Genomic DNA, 21448 nt, shown 5'->3' with positions numbered 1-21448 from the left:
CTCCTGTTTTGGCTCTCCATGTATCTGCTAGTAATTTTTCTACATCACTGCCAGTAAAGTGCTAGCAGCAATTCTTCTATTTCTCCTGTCAACCAAGCTTTATTCAAGTTTGACCTTCTCTTTGTCAGACAAGCATCACTCATCTCTTATGATGTGCTAGCTTTAATATTATCTTTCAAGCGTTATACTCTATTTCCCTAGAATAAGCTTCAGCAATACAGCATCCTCTGGGCTTACAGAGTGTAATGTTCTGTTCTGTAGTGGCAATAATACCTTCTGGGTGCAGCATTTATTATTTTAGCATGGCTTAATTTGTGTCATTGTTTTGGACAATCTACTTCTCTAATGTCCTGCTTCTATTCAAACCTGGTTTTCATCTGTTACTTCCCTTTCTTAGCAATACTTGCTAATTAAAATTGTTCACCTCAGACTACAAACTGCTTGTGACTGTGTGTACTTTACACATGTTATTTTCATGGAACAGCTGTATTGTTACCTAATTCCAGCAAGTATTTTGTCTGAAGGCTTTGCTCTCCCAGGAACAATGTAATTATCAGTCAGTGTGACATTCTTGCAGCCATTTTGCAGAATTAAATATTGAAATAGTACTTTGAGAGAGTAATGAACTTTAATTCCTTTTCCTATTTGGTGTTACGCAATAATGCACACTTATAAGAGTGGAAAATCTTTCTGTTTTGATTAATTTTGATCCTAGGGTTTCCTAACAGTTTAGATTTTTAGAACCTTGTTACAGTTCTTGTGCTATGGCAGGGAGTGGAAAACTGAATTTTTGCAGTCTTTAAAGAAAGAGGGGAGTGTATTGGGACAATGTTCTGCTGCTCAGAAAAGTGCAGAAGTGAAATAATGACACAAGACTTTTGAAGGAGGTTTATGACTGGGGAGCAGAATCACCTGAACCTCTTTGATAGAAATACCTTTACTGACTGACAGAGCTAGTTGTATTTCTGATGGTGTCACAAGCTACAAAAGCAAAGGTCTGTCTTGACTTCCATATCTTCATTGCTCATATACCTTTCATGCTGGAAGACTCCGTCTTTTCAACATTCTTTATAGATTTTTTTTTTCCCCTCAGAAATTTGGGTATAGAAGCTGGTTGTCTTGTATGATTAATTTCTGTTTTGTGTGAGGAGTTACAGGTGGCAACATTGCTAATAGAATGAATAAACTGGACCATGATAATTTGAAAACAGTTGATAACAATGTAAAGTTAAACTTTTCTAAGATCTGTTAGTTTTCATACCAAGTTTGAATAGTAATTAAGCAGCATTAATAAACAGTTGTTGGAAATTTTACTTAACCTACATTTAAACTGATAGATGGATAGAAAATAACCAGGAGGTTTATTTGAGGGTACTGAAAACATGGCAAGCCCCTTTCACTTCATTCCCCAGCCATCCCTATATGTAAACCACTTTCAACAGAAGCCAGGATTTAGTGGCTATGCTGAATATTATACAGCTTTTTAATACCTGGAACTTAATAAAGGAAACTGAAAGACTAATTTTATTGACTTTCATGCTTAGTTACCTAATTAAATATAACTGTCTGCCTTAAAAAATAAAAAGGGCTGCTGAGCATTTTCCTTTTGCCTTCGATATTTGACATTAGTAAATATAATTTTCAGTAGTATGTAGCTAGATGACCACCCTGTTCTTCATCATTCTGTTACGCAGGTTTGTAAATATCTGTATGGACTGCATTGAGCTGAAATAGCGACAATTAAGGAGCAATAGGATTTTGCCTGTAATGCTAGTAAAAAACACCTTCCTCTTACCTAAATTGGCCTGTGGTATACAGGCACAATATGAAGGCTATTACTGGTATTTCATAATGTAGTGAATTTTTAATTAAAATTCAAGGAGAAACAACTAGTTAAAGTAAGAAGGGTTAACAATATGAATCAGTGTTTCCACTGCTCCTAGGTGCACTCATGACTTTTTTAGGTTAGTGTTTTGAATGTGTGGATGACAGAAATTAGTTATATGAAGATAGGCTCTTCTAAGTAAATCACTGTCATTCAGCAGTATAATCTGAGATGTCTAGCCTTCAATCTCTGATTTGAAAATACATTCAGTGGTCTCTTACATAATCACAGTTCATTTCTTATCTACATCAAGAAATGTTGCTATCTATTCTGGTAGCCTGATGACTACTGAAGTGAATTGCTTGATGACTCTGTGTACTTCCTGACTTTGTGATCTCATACACGCAGAAAACACTTCCACCGTTCAGATTATCTCCCTCATGCTGAGTTCAGAAGCAGTAAACAATGAAGTTTTCAAACTGATTTTGTCTCTGAAGATGCACTCATTTGTTACAAAGAAGAGATGTTCTTAAGAGCTCTTTTTTGGGAAATCTGCATCAGTTACCCACCTTATGCAATTTCTACTGAGAAAAGAGACCGTTAGATGGGTCCATTTTTTTAATACATGGAGACTGTGAAGAAAAACAAGTTAAACCAAAACCATTCCTTTTTTCCTTCCTAATTTTTGATTGTCACTCTCCTCCCTGAATTCAGGCAAAATTAGGTTCCAGTAAAAGAAATCTAGTGAAATTAGATGAAGTTGGCTGAAACCCAAGAGAGGTAAACAAAATTTTATATATCTGTCTCTCATGCTTTGAAAATTCTGGGTTTTGTGGAAGATAAATCTCAACAAGTTTTAATATAACTTTTTAAACAAGTGAAGTGAACATAGAATTCATGTGATTCTTTAGGCATCTGACATTAAAGTATTTGCAAACTATTTAAGTATTGCATTCCACATAAATAATACCAAGATTTATTCTGCACCTTTATGTGGCAGTATTAACAATGTTGTTATGGTTAGATATTGTGGAAAGAAGGCACAGGTTGCATGAACAAGTTTTGGTGAGGATTCTTAAATTACAAGTAGTGTCTTGCTTAAAACTTCCCTCAGTCCCCAGATTTCTCTTCACCTTTTGGACGTTTCCTTTTTCTCAAGTTTGAGAACTGATGCTTCTGTCTCTCCTACACAGAGCCCTGTTGGTACATGCTCTCATGCCTTTCATCTCATTGATGTGCAGATGCTGCTCCAGCCCTCTGGTTTTAACTGTTCCTCACCTTTTCTCATAAAAGCACATCCCATCCTGTTTCTGTGGCCAGCCCAGCTTACAGTCACCTATTTACCCCTGGCTCTGCTCTCACCCTGCTTGTGAAGTGCTGTAACAATTTTGGGATGGGGAAGTTAGATCATATGGTTGTCCAAATATTCTTTATATTCTTGAAAGAATAGCTGATAGTATCTGATGTTGTGAGACAAATGCATTTCAAAAATAAATGAAAATAAAGAATATTTAAAGAGTAAGCTCATTTTCATAAATCTAGTCAGTCAAATGCTTTGATCTTGTAAGTAGCCTCTAAAATTAGTGGCACAATAGAGCCTTTTAGTTCCCTGATTGTCACTACTGTACTCTATGCAGCTTTACAGTTGCTCGTATATTTTGGATTTATGTGTTTGAAAGTGATTTTTCCTGTATATAGACTGGTTTAAAAATTAAATATGGCACATGTTCTAGGTGTAAATTGTTATTTTGTAATGTATGTAACCTGAGAAATCTTCAAACATCTCAGGAATACCCAAACTATTTAAAGGGTCCATAGAATGCCCACTCCCTTTGGGGAAGTGGGAGAATCAGTAAGATGATAATTAAAACAATGCTGTTTCATGTATGCACTGTACTATAAAGTGCAAATGTGACAAGACAATAAAATAAGGGTAGCTTTTTCTGTCAGCAAGTATTTTCTGTCTGATTGTAAATGTTCACATTGTGGTTTTGCATTAAGCAATTTAGACTGAGATAGATATATATATATATATATGAAATAACTTATACTTTCATGACTATTGGCATTGGGGGGGTAATTTTTGTCATTTTATGAGCAGCTGTGATAGAATAGTTAAAGTCCAGGAGTTGGGGTGGGGGGCATGGTGTTTAAATCCTTAGTAGAAACATTTTCCTTTTCCTTGAAAATGGAGTATTACTTTTTGAACACTGCAACTTTATTGAATATATATTCATTATTATTAAAAATAATTTTTTTAAAAAGCAATAATATTAAAAATCACTTGGAGGTGTGATATACTATGTGAATTAAATGCTATTCACAGTCCTTTGTATGTGGCAGGGGTTCTTATCTACCAAGAACATCTTTTTGCTTGTATGAAATGTAGTGACAGTGATCTTGCCAGAATTATACAGCTAAGCACAGGTGTCACTTGGATTCTGGTCTACATTAACAGATTAAAATACTGACAGTTTTTTTTATAGCATAAGATTTTTCTTGGAGACTGTTTTGTCTAACCTATATTCCCCTTCTTCCCAATTCTCTTTCAGATAGCAGTTCTGTGGATGAAAAGGTTTAAAATCACATATTTGCTATAGGGATCATGTATTTTGTTGATGTTTGTTTGTGACTTATTTGACCTGTTTTGTTCCTTCATTTTAGTTGTGAAATCTGCATGGGGTTTTTTTCCCAGCTTTCCACTCTTATGTTCTCCTTTGAGCGTATTGCAAATGTGTTGCATTTATATACAGGGGTAACCCTCACTGTTGTGCTTTCCATAATTGCCTACACAGGGGTCTGCTGCTGCCAAACATGACACCTGATTTTTGCCTCTAATTATCACCTACCCTGCATACACTATAGGATTTAAAGGGCAACAGTATTGGGAAGCAATACCTTTCCTTCCCATGGGTTCTTCCAGTGTGTGTCACTAAATGTTGAATGCTACCAAAATGTTGCCCAAAGGAACAGTTAGTCTAGCTTTGGCCTGGAGCTGACCCTGCTAAACGTTTTCATATGTCCTACATGTTTGATGCAGTTAAATTCTGTCCAAAACTTACTAAAAGCAATCAAGTCACTGTATTTTTTTGGTGTCTCTTAAAGGCTCGGATAGTAAGTGCAAGTTCCTTGGATGCTTCCAAGCTTTATGCAGTCCAGGCATTTGCTGGGTAAGTAAAAACGTAACTGAGAATTTTGTTATTTAAATCTGCAAATTAGTCTTATAGCATTATAGTATTTTTTTCTTAAGTATTTTTGGTTTGAGAAATTGCATTTTGAAAGAAAGTTTCATTGTGTATGTCTTCTTTTAATTTTTTAATTCCTTATTTTTTGAGAAATTAATAGAACAATTCAGATGCTGAGGTCAATTAGATAGGAGAACATTTTTTACCTCTTTGCATATAAAATAAGTGTCCTTTGAAGCTGTAGCACAATTTTGTCTTCATTCTGGTAAATGTGTAGTACTGTAATGCTAACATTACAGTATCACTCTAGTACTTGAAGTCTAAAAAGTCAAGAAAAAAGATCTTCTGGTGGCTGAGAGTGAGTGTGGTAGAAACCTGTACATTTTGTTTTGTTGTCTCCCAATGAAATTGTCTTGCTGCCAGTTCTAGGGATTCCCTCCTATTTTGAATACTTTTTTATTATTCAGTCTGGAAAGGCAAAGAACTAAAAGCCTTTGGTAAAATTTATCAGTTATATTAGTTAACCTAATTAAAAAGGGTATTATCCTCTTGCTGGTGCACTATGTAAGTACTTTTTACTATAAATACAATTTATTGCAAAGAAAAGTTGATGAGATTAAATTAGTCATTCATCTTCTGATTTTTATATCTGAAATGCTATACAATAGATGCTAGACACTATGAAGTTTTTCCCGTTTAGATTCCTATTTTGAGGGGAGGTGGGTGTCCCTAAAAGGTAGTTATGGTTATTAATTTCCTTAATATAATACACATGCTTCTATGGAAGGTATAATTAGGGTAACATTTATACTTATTGCTAAACTTTAAACCATTTTATGAGTAATCTACAGCTTTTTAGTAGTGTAGGTTGTTTCCATCTAGTTTGTCATACCTCGAAGTGTTCTATTTCTGCCCTTTGCAACTCACAGAACCTTCAGAGTTGCTGTAAGAGTGTGAGGTTACATGTAACATGGTGCAGGATTAGTTTCCAAATGCAAGCCAGAGGAGAAACAGTTTAACACCTGGTTATTGTGTAGCTTAGGACAGAATTTTGTAAGCAGACTCTGAGTGTAGGTACTGACAGTCGAGTATTGCATCTGTGCCGGTAGGAAGCTGCATGTGACCATACTGCTTTACTGTATGTACTGCTTTCCATAGCCAGATGCTTAATTACAGTTTCTTAATAGATGTAGACCTTTAAAAGGCAATGTGGAATTCCTATTTTTTGTGGGTTGCGCACGGAAAGCAATCTCATAGGTGTATGGAGAACTTATGCCCCTGACAAGGACTATACAGATTGAAGCTGCTCTTTTTGTGCCCTTTCTTCCAGCCACAGGTGGATAAATTCAAATGTTGAATCCTCTGAGAATAAGCTGTTTCAATCCCTTATGCAGACATCCTGTAACCACTGCAGAGGACTACTTCAAATGGCTGACAGTAGCTCAATAATAGCTCATGTTTTTAGATTAAACCTTACTTCTTTTGCTGACAAAGTTTAGACCTGTCCTCTCCTCACTTTGCTGTCCACAATATCTGTACCCAAGCCTCTGTTTCAACTGGGCCTCCCTGAAAACAGTTATGCAATTTTCATTTAACTTCTCATTCAGGCAAAGAATGCTGTCATTTCAAAGACTTTTGTGGCTCTGTTTTAATCACACTTCCCACTCTACTCCTCCGTGCAAAAACTAATGCTAATTCCTAGAATCCCTCAGTCTTTTCACTGCCAACACAACTGACTGCAGTTAGCTATGACTCCTTCTCCCTGTTACTCTCTCCAAAAGGTGTTGTCATGTGAGGGAGATTCCTTCCCTCACAACCATTGTTGCTTTATCTATACAAAAAAACCTCAACTGATTCTCCTCTGCCCTGCTCCCTCTCTGTCATGGCACAATGCTGTGAACCCCCCTCATGCACCAGCACACCCCAAGCCCATGGCAGGGACTGCAACTCTCCATTCTCTGCAATGATCTTTGCTTGGTTGTGTGAAATGAGAGAAAAGCCCAGGACAAGAAAGTAAAGGCAAAGGCCAAAGACAGCTTTTCTGGGACTTCTCATGCAACTTCTCTGTTAAAAGGCAGAAGCACCACCTTTCCTGGTTTTTCTATACCAATACCATATAATATCATCTTAATTTCACTTTTCTTCACTTTCTTGAAGATGAGACACTTTAGAGCTCATTGTTTCCATATTTTTAAAAAGTGAAAGTAGGTTAGCTGGAGTTCTCAGCATGTATATGAATTCTGGGTAGTACCAGTTTCCTTTTTTCCAGAGACTTGCTGTTGTATTAATTTACTGCTTGCCTAATGGTGAGTCAGAGACTGATAATTTTACCACATGGCCTAATCCATTCTGAAATTTGCTAGCAATACACAGATGGTGCTGATGATTACTCTTTTTTTACTCCTTTCCTTCAGTGGCATGTTCTCTATGGTAAAACAAATTTATTTTTCTTGGATTCTCTGACAAATTCAAATAGATTACTGTTAACGCAGAATATTTCCAGAAGCACCAAAAAATAGTCAGTATGACAGGTTTTTTTCCTTGCCTTGAATGATAACTTTCGTCAAATTAGTATGATTCCAGTTCATCATCTTCTATGTCAAGTTATTGTTGGGTTATAATTGGAAGTAGGGAGGGGAGTAGAGAATTCAATGTATAACCTACATTAACATTAAAAGCTTTTTCCTTGCTGTGTTACTTCTTAATGATCAGTAAAAGGAGTTTAGTGAGAACCTCCATTTTAGTCATATTTTATGTTACAGAGCAGAATAATAGATGGAAATAATTTTACAGATACTGTCTCTTTGTGAGCATAAGAATGCCTTAAGTTTTATTTACCGTTGAGGGAACTGCTCCTGAGTAGCAAAAAGCCTGAGTTTATTTCTTGGTGTCTGTACATTTACTCTTCACAACCTCAGAAATGTTATTTTATTTCTGTCATGCTTTTGCTGGGTTTGTAAGTACATCTGGAAGTTGCAATTTGGGTCTACTTCGTCTTCATATTCTTGAAAAAAAATTATAGTATCGCAACCCTGCATGGAAAAATGGTCATGTGAAAATAGAAATAAACTGCATAAATAGACTATGAATTCTTTTCCCTTTCTTGAAGAATGGTGCAGGTGCATCAGAAGGAAGTGAAAATTTCTTCACTAATTTTAGTTATATCTTTTCACACAGTAATTATAACATGTATAAATAAAATTAGGGCTTTCAGATTATAAACTCTTCATTGTGAATGTAGTTTTATATACACAGAGGTAGAGAGAAATATGAGAACTGAGAAGGGTATTTGAAGCAGTGCCAAACAGGAGGACCATGGAAAGGAGGATGTTCTGTCTTGAAAAACATGGTATCCCAGCTTCTCTGAGAATTTCCAAGTATCTCTGAATTAGAACTGACAAGGAATATAGCAATCTTCCAAAATCCTCTGTGGAAAAAGTTCAGGGGGATACCTGTGTTAATTATTTGGAAGAGTCAGAGAGAATGATGCCCGTTTGTTATCCATATCAATATATATTCTTTTAAATTCTGTTGGTGTGTCAGCCTTTTATTCTTTGAAGTGACTCCAAGTGCTCTTTGTTGTTGTTTTCAAGTTATATGTGAGATCTGTCTGGGGTTTAATTGTGTGCTCAATGAAAAAGCTCAAACCAAGCAAGAGAAAGTAATGATGGTCACTATGGAATTATTTTAAAATGTGACAAGTTTTGTTTTCCACAGTCACATGGAGGTATTTGAGATGGGGTTATGTATTTAGCTAGGTATTTTAAAGTTTGTATCAAATTTAATACAGCAATATTCATTGACATCAGTGATATTCAATATGCAATGTTGGGCTGCATCTCAGCTACCAGATAGACAAGAACTTATGATGGAAAGCTATTCTTATAATTTCTAAATCAATGGTAAAAAGTTCTAGGAGGTATTAAGCAACCTTTCAGCTACCCTGCTTTGCATGAATGCCAGGATAAAAAGCACCAAGAACACTCTCACTTTTTTTTTCATGAGAATTGGAGCACTTGCGTTTAGCTGATAACTGCTAATTCTGATTTTTAACTGTAATTAGAGATATTATAAGCAGTTCTTAAGGATGTAGTCTGTAAGCTCTATGTTTTTATTTTCCTCTTTGCCTTTTTATGTTCTGCAGTCGTGGACTGTATGGAATTGACAGCATGCCAGACCTGCGAAGAAAGAAATCTTTTCCCATTGTTCGAGATGTGGTGAGTAACTTCTGAAGCTTGATTCATTTGCCACTTGTGTAGGTCTTTCTTGTAGTTACTACTGTGCATCTGAATCACAGTTTGCAACAATTGTTTTATGGAAAAAAGGTGTCTTGAGAGAATGGATTGAAGCCAGTAAAAGTCAGTGAGGCAATTGTTAAAATGTAATAGATAAGTCTGAATATCTCATCGGATGTATAGGTATTACTTGTGTAATCAAGTAAAGGGTATTTCATGTAATAGTAATCTACTCACTTTCTTAAAGAAAGCTGCTATTGAGTGTTTGGGATACTGATTCACTTGATTTATTTTGATACTGAAAGTTCCTTTTAAAAAGCAGCCCTTTTTCACTATGAATATTTTGAAGATTTATGCATACTTTTGGTACAAGATGAGGTATCAAGGTTTTTAACAGGCGTTGCAAACAATAATTTAGGAAAATAAATTTCAAAGTGGAAAAGAAGGGCAGTTCCTTTGAGATTTATTCTGGCATCCAGCCTAAGGAAGATTAAGTAGAATCTCTGTGCTCTGAAGAATTTCAAGTGCTATTCACATTTCTCTTTTTCTTTTCCAGTAGTGTAGAATTCATAATTCAATAAAATACCTATTTAGTCTGATGGTGGTAAGCCCCCAAACCAATTTCTCACTGTAAAGAAATGATGGGGTGTTAGGCTAAGTAAATGATTACTGTAGTTGTCATTAAACAGTCAGCCTTTGCCAAATTATTGCTCAGTGTTTTCTCAGTTACTGTGTTCAGCTACTTTGTGGTGATCCACCACACTGACCAGTCAAAAAGAGAAAGCACAGCAACCATTTTAGAGTAGAATTCCTTCTGAAATTGATGAAAAGTTACAATGTACAACATAGTAGAGCCTGCAGTCATTAAAGCATCTTTTTGACAGAAGCCACGCCACTATTAATTGTATTAACCGTGAGTATAATCTACTGTCCTGCCTTGACACATTTATGCATGTTAAATGACATTCTGCTTTATTCTTAATTGTTGGAACTGCTTACAGAAAGGTATAGCTCAGAATACATAAAGACATCAAAATAAATGTAAATGATCCTTTTTTGTGCTTACTTTGACTCTTTCAGAAAAATAGAAATAATATTGCTAGAAATGAGTGCTAGACTCTTGATGCGGACTAAAATATAGTTTCTTTGTTGCAATAAATCTGACAAATTATTAATATTCTTTATAATTTCTTCCCTAACTTGTCTGGATTTTTCAGGCTATGGTGAGTACTTTTATATTGATAAATGTTCTGAAATGATCACAATAACTGTTGGGGATTACATTAATATTGTATTTTATTATGACCTTCTGTTGGGAAGTTAAAAAATTATTTTATGACCAAGAATTTAATCATAAGGGAAGTGGTGCCTTTTGTGAGTGTGTTGTGCTCTGCATCATATATACCAATATTATTAGAAAAAGTTTATGTTAAAAAGTTATCAGTATATTCCAGATATCTTTTCTAATAATACAAGCACAATGTTTAGGACTCAAGCATGAAGCTTCCCCTGTGGTACTGGAAAATCTTAGACACCTAGAGAAAGAGAAGCTGAAAGGCCTTGAGCATAAAGGAGACTAATTTATTTCAAATCCTGTATCAGGGAGTTGCAAAACAAATTAAAAATTAAGTAGACAGTTGTCTGCTTTATCATCTTCTCTTATTGTTTAGGGATTTTGCTGGGTTTTTTGGTTTTTATGAATTTGTTCATACATTCATGATTCAACAGTACTTAAGGTCTTTACGCCCTGCAGGTCAAATTTTCACATAAGGAAAGACAATGAGGCCTTTTGGGTTAGTTGGAGCCTTAGTTGAGGTGGGACTACAGGGAGAGAAATATCAATAATTACAGTGGAGGTCATAAGTTTTTAACTCACAGTGGCCAAGTAGGTGTGGTGATCTGCCCAGCCATAGCCAAAGGAAGCTCTATTTTACTGCCTTTGCTTCTGTTAATGCCTGTCATAATTTTGAATGTTGTGAAGACTCTAGAAAATTCCTGTGTTAATTCAATTTAAAGGTGAATTTATACTGTGTAATCACTCTAATCAGGCAAATTTCTTCTTTTGATCATTCAAGAATGTATTGCTCCTTACCTTTATTGTTTGATTATAAGAACACAAGAACAATTTGTCAATCTGCTGCTGTAAAACAGTCTGTTGAAGTGAACACACCAGATGAAACAACTGCCTGTTTCAGCTAAAATGGTGATGCACTGAAACTTTTTTTCTGTGTCTCCACAACAAAAACATTTATAGAGGCTGGAATTCAAATATGGTAATTTAAAGATTCGTATAAAGAAGAGATTCATTTAAAGTGCAGATGTCATATTGTCTACTTTTGTATGTTGTCAGCTAAATACCTGGAGTATTTTACATTAATTCTGCTATCAGCAGTCCATTTTCTTAACTCCTTGAATCATTGATAGGCAAATTCCGTTATATTCGTAACAAAAATATTCATCCATTAAGAAGATAAATCATAAAATAATAAGTATTTGCGAGGACTTTAAATTCTTCTAAATGGAAATCATAACAAAGAATTATCTTTGAGGCTGGATAGATCATGCTTTTGTGTCCGTGCTACAAATATGAAGAAAAAGCAAATGATATTACAGTTATGTCCGGTAATAATTCTGTAGTGGAGCTGAATTGTCATTTTTTCTAAATCTGTTTTCTGGGCTTAATATTGCAGTTCTGTTGAATATTTCAGGATTAGACATTGACTCTTTTAATAGAAAAATTATGGGGCAGGGCTGAGTAATTTCACTTAGTACCTTACTCCCTTGCAAGTTATTTTTTTTTTTCCTTCCTCCCCCGTTCATCCCAGCACCCCAAGAAACAAATTACAAATCTTTCTTCAAAAATAATAAAGCTGAGATCCCTAGCGTGATATTCCTGTAGTTGCTCAAAAAGAAACCATTCTGAAATTGTGCGGGCTTTAAATGCTGAAAACAGTGACATTTTTGTCCCATTCACCTCTAGTGGGTAACTTTTGCATCACATTAAAAATATTAGCATTTGTAACGTGATAAAAAATACTTAGTCTTCAATTTTTTTTACCTGCTGATAGGAGTCTGTAGATTTTTTTAAAGGAAAAAAGAGATGATGATCAGGGAAACTGAAACGCTCTGTAAAACCAGAGGGATGAGTATTGCAGGGCACAGCCAGCAGTCATGAACAGTTACATTAGCCTGACTGTTTGTTCCTCTGTGCTCTTTCAGCTGTGTAAGACCCAGCTTGCTTACTTTGTTGTGATAGAGGACTTTCTTTCTTTTTTTTTCCCCAACACAATTGATCATTTAACATACAATTATAGCTTGAGTCCAATTTGCTTTTACTTACAGTTACCATTTTTCAATGTTATTGCTAGAATGACTTCTAATTATATTTATTTATTTAAGCTGTTAAGGCAAATTTGGAGGTAATAAATTAGACAGTGTACATACAAGTTACTAGGTAATCTAGAAGGCCTTGAGCATAAAGGAGACTAATTGATTTTAAACCCTGTATTAGGGAGTTGCAAAACAAATTAAAATTAAATAGATAATAGTCTGCTTTATCATCTTCTCTTACTGTTTGGGGTTTTTGCTAGGTTTTTTGGGTTTTTTTAATTTGTTCTTATATTTATGTTTCAACAGTACTTAAGGTCTTTACTCTCTGCAGGTCAAATTTTCACATAAGGAAAGACATTAGGTAGTATCTGGACATCAGTTTGGGAGAGTAAACAAGTATAAACTGCTAACAAATCTGTGTCCTGTTAGAGGAGAGGGGTGAAACACTTCAGGTTCCTGTTGCTCACTGTATTCTTTTGATGCTGTGGACTTCCTGGGGGGGTCCAGCTGATCAGCTGCACTTACCTTTTTTTCTTGCTGCTACTTAAAAACAGAGGCAATAGGAGGAGAAGTTTTCTCATTGTATTCATATACCCTGTCATCTTGTTTCCCACTGATTAATCTGGCAGCTTTTCCCCCTTTCTCTTTCCAAAATGCTCGCTCCTCCTTGTTTCATACCATACTTGAAAAGAGACACTGCTATGTTTTCAGTGCTTCATGCCGTTGAATTACCACCAACTTCAGTGTTTCAGAACAGATGCATTTTATGGGCTTTCTCTTGTAGATGCAGTTTGTTCTGACAGTGGTACATAAATGGAAATAATCCTTATGGGTTTTTTTTACTAAAATCCCTGTAAATTTAATCCATTTGACTTAAATTTACTGGTTTGTCATAGATCCATCTAGGTATCACTTTCTTCCAATGTGACAAACATTTTATTAAGAACAGCCTAATTATCTGTTTCCTATCAGGCTTCATTATTTCATATAGGGCACTGCACTATAATTTTAGGCACATTTCTGATTAAGGAGCAAAATAGTAAAGCTCCATGATTCCAAGGGCGCCCCTTGGGAGAACTGGGCTTGAAGGACACGTGAGAGGGTCAAAATTGCTTCCCCATTTTCTTTTTTCTCACAGGAAATAGTATCTGTTTATTAGCTTACAGTGATATCATGAAACTGCAGTTCTGCTGGCTCATTTTCTTTGGTGTATTGCTGGAGGACAGAACACAGCAGCAGTCACTGCCCTGTATTTGAGGTTAATGTTCTTACGCCCTTTGTGCTCCTGTCCTGACGAGTTGTTCACATTGCTCTACTGCTTGGAATGGCTAGGATGGTGCAATTGAGACCTAAAAGCGTCAAATCCCTTCCTAGTCAAAACTATAAAACTGGCATAGTGCAGGCAAGTAAATGTACATGGGTACTTGGCAAGACTTTGAGAAAAAGCCCTATGCTTCAAGAGGGATCAAAAGATCAATGCTTTTAAAGTACATTGATTTAAAACACAAAATTCTTCTGATTATGAAAATTGTTTCTTTTCCTCTTAATGATATAGAAGCATTTTTACTTGCCGCTTTTAACTTTGATATGTGGGTCCTGTAGTGTTGGGTTTTGTCACAAAAAGTATGAAAAAATGAAGTCTGAACACTGTTTAATCTTTCCTGTGATTTTGTCAATCTCACTGGCACACACCCATGGAATTTCCCATATTCATAGAAATAGAATGAAAGGATGGTCACAGAGAAGTAAACAGAATTGTTTACTTAATAATAACAGAATGGAAAATCTGATAGCATGGAGTTTGTAAATTTCTGAGTTTAAAAGAGAAAAAAAAAGGGAGGGTCCTTTGTAATAGGAGAGCCATGAATCAAATACTACTAAGCCAAGGATGATTTCTTACCCTATAATTGGTTTCACAAGATTAATAATTCTGTGTCAGTCTGCAAATTTAATTATTATCAAGAGAAACTTATTGAAAATTGGTTCAGGGAAAGTGAACATTTAAAATTAAAATTGAACAGTCTCATAAATAAATAAATAGAAATCCATTTTAAATATGTCAATGATTAAAATTATATACTTGGAAGAAATTGGAATTGTCTCTTCATCCAGAGATTAATGATGCAGTTCCTTCGCTGATGAAGGCCTAAATTGCTTCTGGCCCAGTATGTATTTCACAAAAATAAGAATGTCGCATAAAAAGTATCATTTAAACTTTTGCTGTAATTGTTCTGTAAGGATGGACTACAGAGACCCACTTCAGAGTTAGGTGAAAATCTGTATCCTCACAACAAAGGCAACAACAGGCTTATGTTTAGTGGGTGGTATAATTGATCCACACACCGCTTGACTGCGAGGGCAGCAAAGCATGACAAAGCAGATAGTGGATGACAGAAGAACAGAGATAAAGCAGGAGCGTACAAACACACTGGGAATGATTTAGAATAGGAGGAAGGTAGAATGAAAACAGCACTACAGGTGAAGTACAGTAATATAACAGTGTTATGGTTGATATTTTGCACAGTGGAATAAATCTTACCTGTTTCTGTCAGTCCAAAAGGATTACTGATCGCAGAAATGATATTCAGATTTGAATTATTATTTGTAAGACACACAGAACTCATTTCCCCAGGGGCCTTTCTGATCATTATACTCACTAGTTAATTCTCAAGGACCCATTTAAATTTCTGGGGTGTTGCAATAAGGAATATAAAATTTCCTTGTTTATTGTATATTAAAATTACTTTATTTTCAGTCCCTTTGTATGTACTGTACTAGAGCAAAAGAGTTTATCTCTACAACCAAGTGCCTTGTCTTCAGAGCCAGAAGTTGTCCATATACCATTATGTGGCTAAATGAGGACATATAGACACGGAGTTCTGGTCTCTTTTCCTGTCTCAGATAACCAGTGTGTTTCTCCATACATATCCAGTGTATTAAATTAATACTGTCTTTAAGGAAAATAATTCTTTAAGGTTTCTGGAGGTCTTTTATTTAAGACAAGTAGCATTTTATATGCATACACACAGTTTTAAAATGCTCAGTGAGTTACAAAAAATTATCCAGACTGACAACTTGAACCGTAAGACTACTGCAAAATGATCTCCCATGTTGCTGCAGGCACAGTCAGCTTCCAAATTAGGGCAGGATGCCTATCCTTGTACCACATTAATTCGGTTGGTAAAGTGGAAAAACAGTGACAGCCTGTGGTTTAAAAAAACTGAGTCACAAACCTCTGAATAACAGGTTTTTTATTAGAAATGGCAGTTCAGCTGGGCACTGCTGAAAGGAACAGGAATGATGATGGAAAGTGTACTCGCATTATGTACTGAAACCTTAAAAATTGTGAGCTGCAAACATGAACTAAAAGTTTTTATATCTTCTACAGTTTTGTTTACATCCAGTAGCGTAATTAAGTACTATTTGCCTTCTATTAGATTCAACAGCTGATGTTACTTGTATAATTGGTAACTCTTTTGTATTTGCCTTAAACAGACACTTGCAGCTCGAAAATCTGGTATTTCCATGGCCATGCTCATCCGGACCTCCCTAAACACTGATGAAATGGTAAGTGTTTTCAGTGACAGCTTTAAGTCTTTTAAATAACAGAGAAATTTTTGTTCAAAGATCTCTAAAAATTATTTCAGCCTTACAAACTACAAACTGGATGAAATTGAGTGTATTCCACTTATTGTGTAGGAACTTCCAGGGAACATGAGCAGAATTTGCTGCCTGACCCACAGAAGCAAGACCAGGTTTGCTTGTGCTGACTCACATCCGTGACAGTCAGAAGGGTCTAAACAAGAAAACTTTGATTTACAAAACAGTTATTTGGGGAAGCCTTTTATTTTAAATTATCCAACTGTGCCATGTTTACCTGCAATCTTTCATCATCTTTCTTCATCACACTGTGAGTGCAATTAGAATGACAGGACTCTGCAAGATGGGTTTTTCGTGATCATTTTTTCCCAGTCCTTATAGGTGGCTGGAATACTATATGATTTTTTTTTTTTAAATGTAGCTCGTGTTAATAGCATATGTGATTCTAGAACAAATATTTAATTTATTCAAGAAGTAACCACAAGAATATTTTGAAAAAACATATTGTCATAGCTAGTAAAATGTGTGAGTTATGGTTTTCCATTACTGATTTCATTTATATTTAGCAAAAGAATTTTTTTTGAAAAACCGAACAGGTGCTTTTCTTCAGGGATACTTAGTGTGATCTGAGAAGATTTATATGACTGAACTAAGCAAAAGCAATAATTTGAAGAAATACAGACCCATTTTGTGTTCCTCAAATTGCTACATAGCCTTCTAAATGTTCATACATAGCCTTCTAAAATACATTCTATTCTGAAGAAAAATGAAGAGTTGAATTTTTCTTACACTGTTGTTAAGGTCCAGAGCAGGAGAATGGGAGAACAGAAAATACTGACAGGTGTTCTGGGAACTGGAACACGTAGCACAAATATTCACCCATCCGTCAGTCTTAACAGGTTTATTGTGAACTGTCTGTGCTTACATGGTAATCACCAAGTTATGATTTGGTGGTGCTCAGGGATGGATTGCTGAGGTAGAAAACAGCTGGTGTTTGAAATGTTCTTCCAGTAGGGGCAGTAGTTATTTTATTCTGCAATCTCAAAATAGCAACAAAGGTTGATAGAATGGAGAACAATGGGATCTTAAGAAGAAGCTCAAAGCTGAGGGAAAATAGTAGAGAAAAACTTACGGAATCCAAGTGGTACAAAATAAAGACTTTTTCATCTTTGTTATAGCTTGTACAAAAATACAAACTATAACAGTAAAAGACCCTAAAATACTCCATATACTTTACTAAAAGATGTTTACTAAACAAACAACATTATGTATTACTACCTTTCCTAACACAAAATACAGATTCAACTATTTATTTAAATGCCTTCTCTTATATGAAATCTACCGGGCTCTGACTTTGACTTTGAAGGGCTAAAGTTGCAAGTTTCAGAGATAATACTAATTGCAAACAACTGCAGGACAAGAAAGAATAATTCGGACTGCACTGCCAGATTCTTGCATTAAGGGTCCTGTTCAGGAGGAAGAAAGAAGGCAGCAAATCCCAGTGAACAGCTCAGTGCAAACATGTCTCCAATGCTTGCCATCAACCAGACAAACTACTGAATTCTGATTCAGGGGAATCGGAAAGGAAAAATTAATTTGAATGTATTTTTATGCCTTTATACTCTTTGGCCTCCATTTGAACCATGCCATGTGAAAAACTGTGTACCAGAAATAGTTATTTCTTAAGAAATCTTGAAATAAAAATGTAAGTCCAAAGGCAGACAGCAAATGTCATTTAGACACACGAAAGTTCATTTGATGAGAAATGTAAAAAGCTAATTCAGAGAAGTGGTGAATAAGAGAAGCCAGTCCTATGCCAGCCCCCACTACACATACCAAAGGGCAGGGAGTGCTCTTGCCCAGATAAAGGTAAGGGTACAGCAGGTAAAACCTCTTGCAAGATATTTAAAACAAGGGAAATGCACTACTTTTCTACTTGGTCTCTAAGTAGTAGCCAGCCAAACTTAATAACTTAGGGCATCATTACACTGGGTAGAGCAAGATTTGAAAACAAAAAGGACAGACATTTTCAGGCATAAAAGAATTCTCCAGATACTCTCCACAAAATGAAGATGTGAAATGCAGATGAAGAAATCGAGTCACCAATGAAAGTTAAGGAAAAAAAAAAATGCCCTTTGGGCAAGTTACTCCTCTGATTAAGGTTTTTACCCTCCCTTAACTTTTTCTGGAGGGAATATTAGTGACTCTGGTGGGTGTGGGTTATTTGGCTGATTAGATTCAGTATGAAAATTCTTTGAACTAATGCCTTTTATTAAAACTCAAGTGCCACCTATTCAAAAACTTACATCCTGAGGTTAAGGCTTTGAGCTTTGCCAGCTGTCACAGCTATCCTTGTGGTACACCACACACATGACACAGTGAATTTGTATGTTCTCAAGCACAGATCCAAAGACATCTTAAGCAGTGTAATACTTAGAGATATGCTTTCAGTTGAGTACCCATTTAATTGCTTTGTTGAACAAAGAGCTGCAAGTTTTTGAAAATAATACATCAGTGACATGGAAAAGTATCTTAAGTGGTATATGACAGAAGTGAATTTCCCTTCAGAGGATAAGCAGATAACTAAATAATTCTCCTATATATTAGTAGTGTTAAATGTTGCCAAACCAGTTATTAGTTTTGTAGTTAGATTGGAAGTTATTAGTGCCATGTTGTTATGCTCTGTAATTCATATAACAGAAACATTTAAAAAGAGAAGAGTAATAGGAGTAAAAGCCTCCAGACAGTAAGAGAAATAAAGTTCTTCTTTGCAATTTGCCTTATTAACAACAGGGGAAAGAACTTGTTCAGCAGCAAAACCAATCTACAAATTGTGTCTTTCAGCTGAAAACTTCATTTACCCTCAAATGTTTATTTTAAGGCCTGTTGCGCTCTGCCATTTCATTTCTTACTGACATTTCAGAAAAAGATAAAAGTTACTGGCAAAATTCTAAAAGTATTTATAATGTGAAAAAACTTTGAAGCTGAACAGGGCAAAAGGGCAGGATTTGTACTGAGGCTACGTGAGTGCAGGAGAGGGAGAGTGTAATCGGTGGTTTCTGAGAAGCATGATTCCTCAGCAAGCTGTATAAATTCACTTCAGGTTGTTTTGAAGTTTTCTTTCTGGTCCCTGTAACATGGAAGGCAAAAGTGGAGAAATGTACAAAAATGAATTCTCCAGAGTTAGGTGGCCATTACTATCACAGTCCTCCTTAGGGCCTGCCAAATCAAACTGGTGCACACCTTTGCTTGCTTTCAGGGAAGTTATTAGGATAGGCTAAGAAGCACCCTGGAGAGCAATTCAGTATTTGTTTTTGTCTTTTCTGCTGTATCAGGTTTTTTCTTGGTTTGGTTCTACAGTGTTCTCAGAAGTGCTCAGATCAAATGTCCGTGAAATGTCTCTCCATATATCTTTGGCCAGGCTTCACAGGATGGATATTGTTTTCAGCAGTAACTATTAACTTCACTAAGAGCTGTTGCAGCCTAAACTACCTAACATTTGGGTTTGTTATTTTTAGTGCTTGGCCTGGTGAATCAGTGGATTTATGGCTACACGGTACTGGTTTCCCCACAGTAGCAAAAGTCCTTTAATTGATGACTCTGTGCAACATTATGCAGATATGCACACAAAAACGGGTATTTGATTTTTGCCAGACAGTCTGTTATTAGCAGAATATCTCACAAGTTTGAGTAGGGATGCAGGTGCATAAAACCAAGACTATGTCAGCATATTTTTAGACAGGTTAATATCTTGCATATGGCCTACAATTACCATAGCTGAATATTAAAGATAAGGAAGTGTTAACAAATGCTTAACTGAATAAGTCTGCCTTGCTTCCTATACTGTCAGAACCGTGGCAGTGATGTTAAAGCACAAATAAACAAACCACACAAATTCCAAAATGTTGTTTCCTTGCTACAGCTGTATAGCCAGCATTAGAGCTACCACGTGTTATATCTACACCAGAGGAAAACAAGGTAGGACAGGCAGACTTTCAGAAATATCCCATTGTGATATCTTTTTTAGTATGGTTTCTTCTTTCTAAAAGAAAAAATTATTCCTTTATAAGGGAACGGATCTAGAACTTTTAGTACGTTCCTGGCAGTCACGGATGCGTTTAGTGAACACCCACCCCCTAAAACAAACACAACCAACCTAAGCTCTTATTTTTGTGTGGTGACTAGTGCTGCCCTACAGGCTGCTGAGCTCTTCTTATTCCCAATAAATTGCCTGGACCTAGAAGATCTGGGTGCCTGAATAAGAGATCAAATAAGCAAACCAGACCATTGTGCCTATATAAGCCAATGTCTTATATGCAATACTATAGGGACTGCTTTTGCATCCTACTAAGCACTAAGGAGCTGAGATTGAGGTTGTTACAGTACTAATCAATAAATAGCTAATAATTGTTCTTGTAGCAGAACTAGTCATAGGTCTTCAGCTGAAACAGCCCAAGAAATGGGTTTGGATTTTTGAGAGTATGGCTCATTCTTATCTATAGTAAAAAGCAACTTGATGCTTAAAAATGAAGTAGTGAGATGCTATTAAAGGAATACAAATAAAATTGAACCCTACAATTGGCTTGCTTTTATTTGATGAGATTATATAGACACCAAGTAATAAAGGATGGTGTTGTGTATTAATCAGAAGGCATTTTGTGCCGTGTATCTAAGTTCCTATAGGAAGTAATTAGATATTCAGAATTTTTTAGGTAGCTACTTAAAATGCCCCAATGAATGTAATGCTGATGATTTTTTCTTTTTCTGCCTTAAAATATAAAAAGATAGCAACTTTGTGTTGAGTAACTTGATTCCAGCTTAACTCTGCTGTTTGTGTAATCAGGCAAAACAGTCATCCAGAGTTCTTTTGTCTTCAAAATGTAAACCAAAATGAGTAAATCAGCATTTTGAAAATTAGTTCATACTTCTATATATATTCTGATTTTGTAACATTTTAAGTGTTAATGGCATACCATTTAGAAACGGTTCACTTGTGTTAAACAACACACCTGAAGTATTTCTTTTTCTTACCCAACAGAAAATACATGTCTTCAAGAAGACGCTGCAGGCTTTGATCTATCCAATATCATCAACTACACCTCATAACTTTGAAGTGTGGACAGCTACAACTCCCACATATTGTTATGAATGTGAAGGCCTCCTTTGGGGCATAGCCAGACAAGGCATGAGGTGCACGGAATGTGGTGTCAAATGCCATGAGAAGTGCCAAGACCTCCTAAATGCTGACTGTTTGCAGAGTGAGTATTTCCTGA

The 21448-nt window shown here is 35.8% G+C and overlaps 1 protein-coding gene across 7 annotated transcripts in view; it reads left to right on the top strand.

Annotated features, from left to right (window-relative positions):
• Window positions 1-21448, top strand: part of UNC13C (unc-13 homolog C) — a 137377-nt gene that overhangs the window by 23391 nt on the left and 92538 nt on the right. For 5 of the 7 annotated variants that reach the window (XM_042039280.1, XM_042039277.1, XM_042039278.1 and 2 more), the window contains 6 exons: window positions 4378-4400; window positions 4931-4995; window positions 9155-9227; window positions 10463-10468; window positions 16071-16142; window positions 21214-21433. In XM_042039280.1, coding sequence (XP_041895214.1) covers window positions 4378-4400; window positions 4931-4995; window positions 9155-9227; window positions 10463-10468; window positions 16071-16142; window positions 21214-21433 — 459 coding nt within the window. The remainder of the gene's footprint in view (window positions 1-4377; window positions 4401-4930; window positions 4996-9154; window positions 9228-10462; window positions 10469-16070; window positions 16143-21213; window positions 21434-21448) is intronic. The other 2 variants (XM_042039281.1, XM_042039279.1) reach the window with 1 other exon arrangement.

Source organism: Corvus kubaryi, unplaced genomic scaffold, assembly GCF_017639235.1.
Source record: "Corvus kubaryi isolate FWS band 111438036 unplaced genomic scaffold, C.kubaryi_AGA036_p1.0 37394, whole genome shotgun sequence".
Lineage (NCBI taxonomy): Eukaryota > Metazoa > Chordata > Aves > Passeriformes > Corvidae > Corvus > Corvus kubaryi.
The sequence above is the reverse complement of the archived record's forward strand: the minus strand, read 5'-3'. Positions and strand labels throughout refer to the sequence as shown.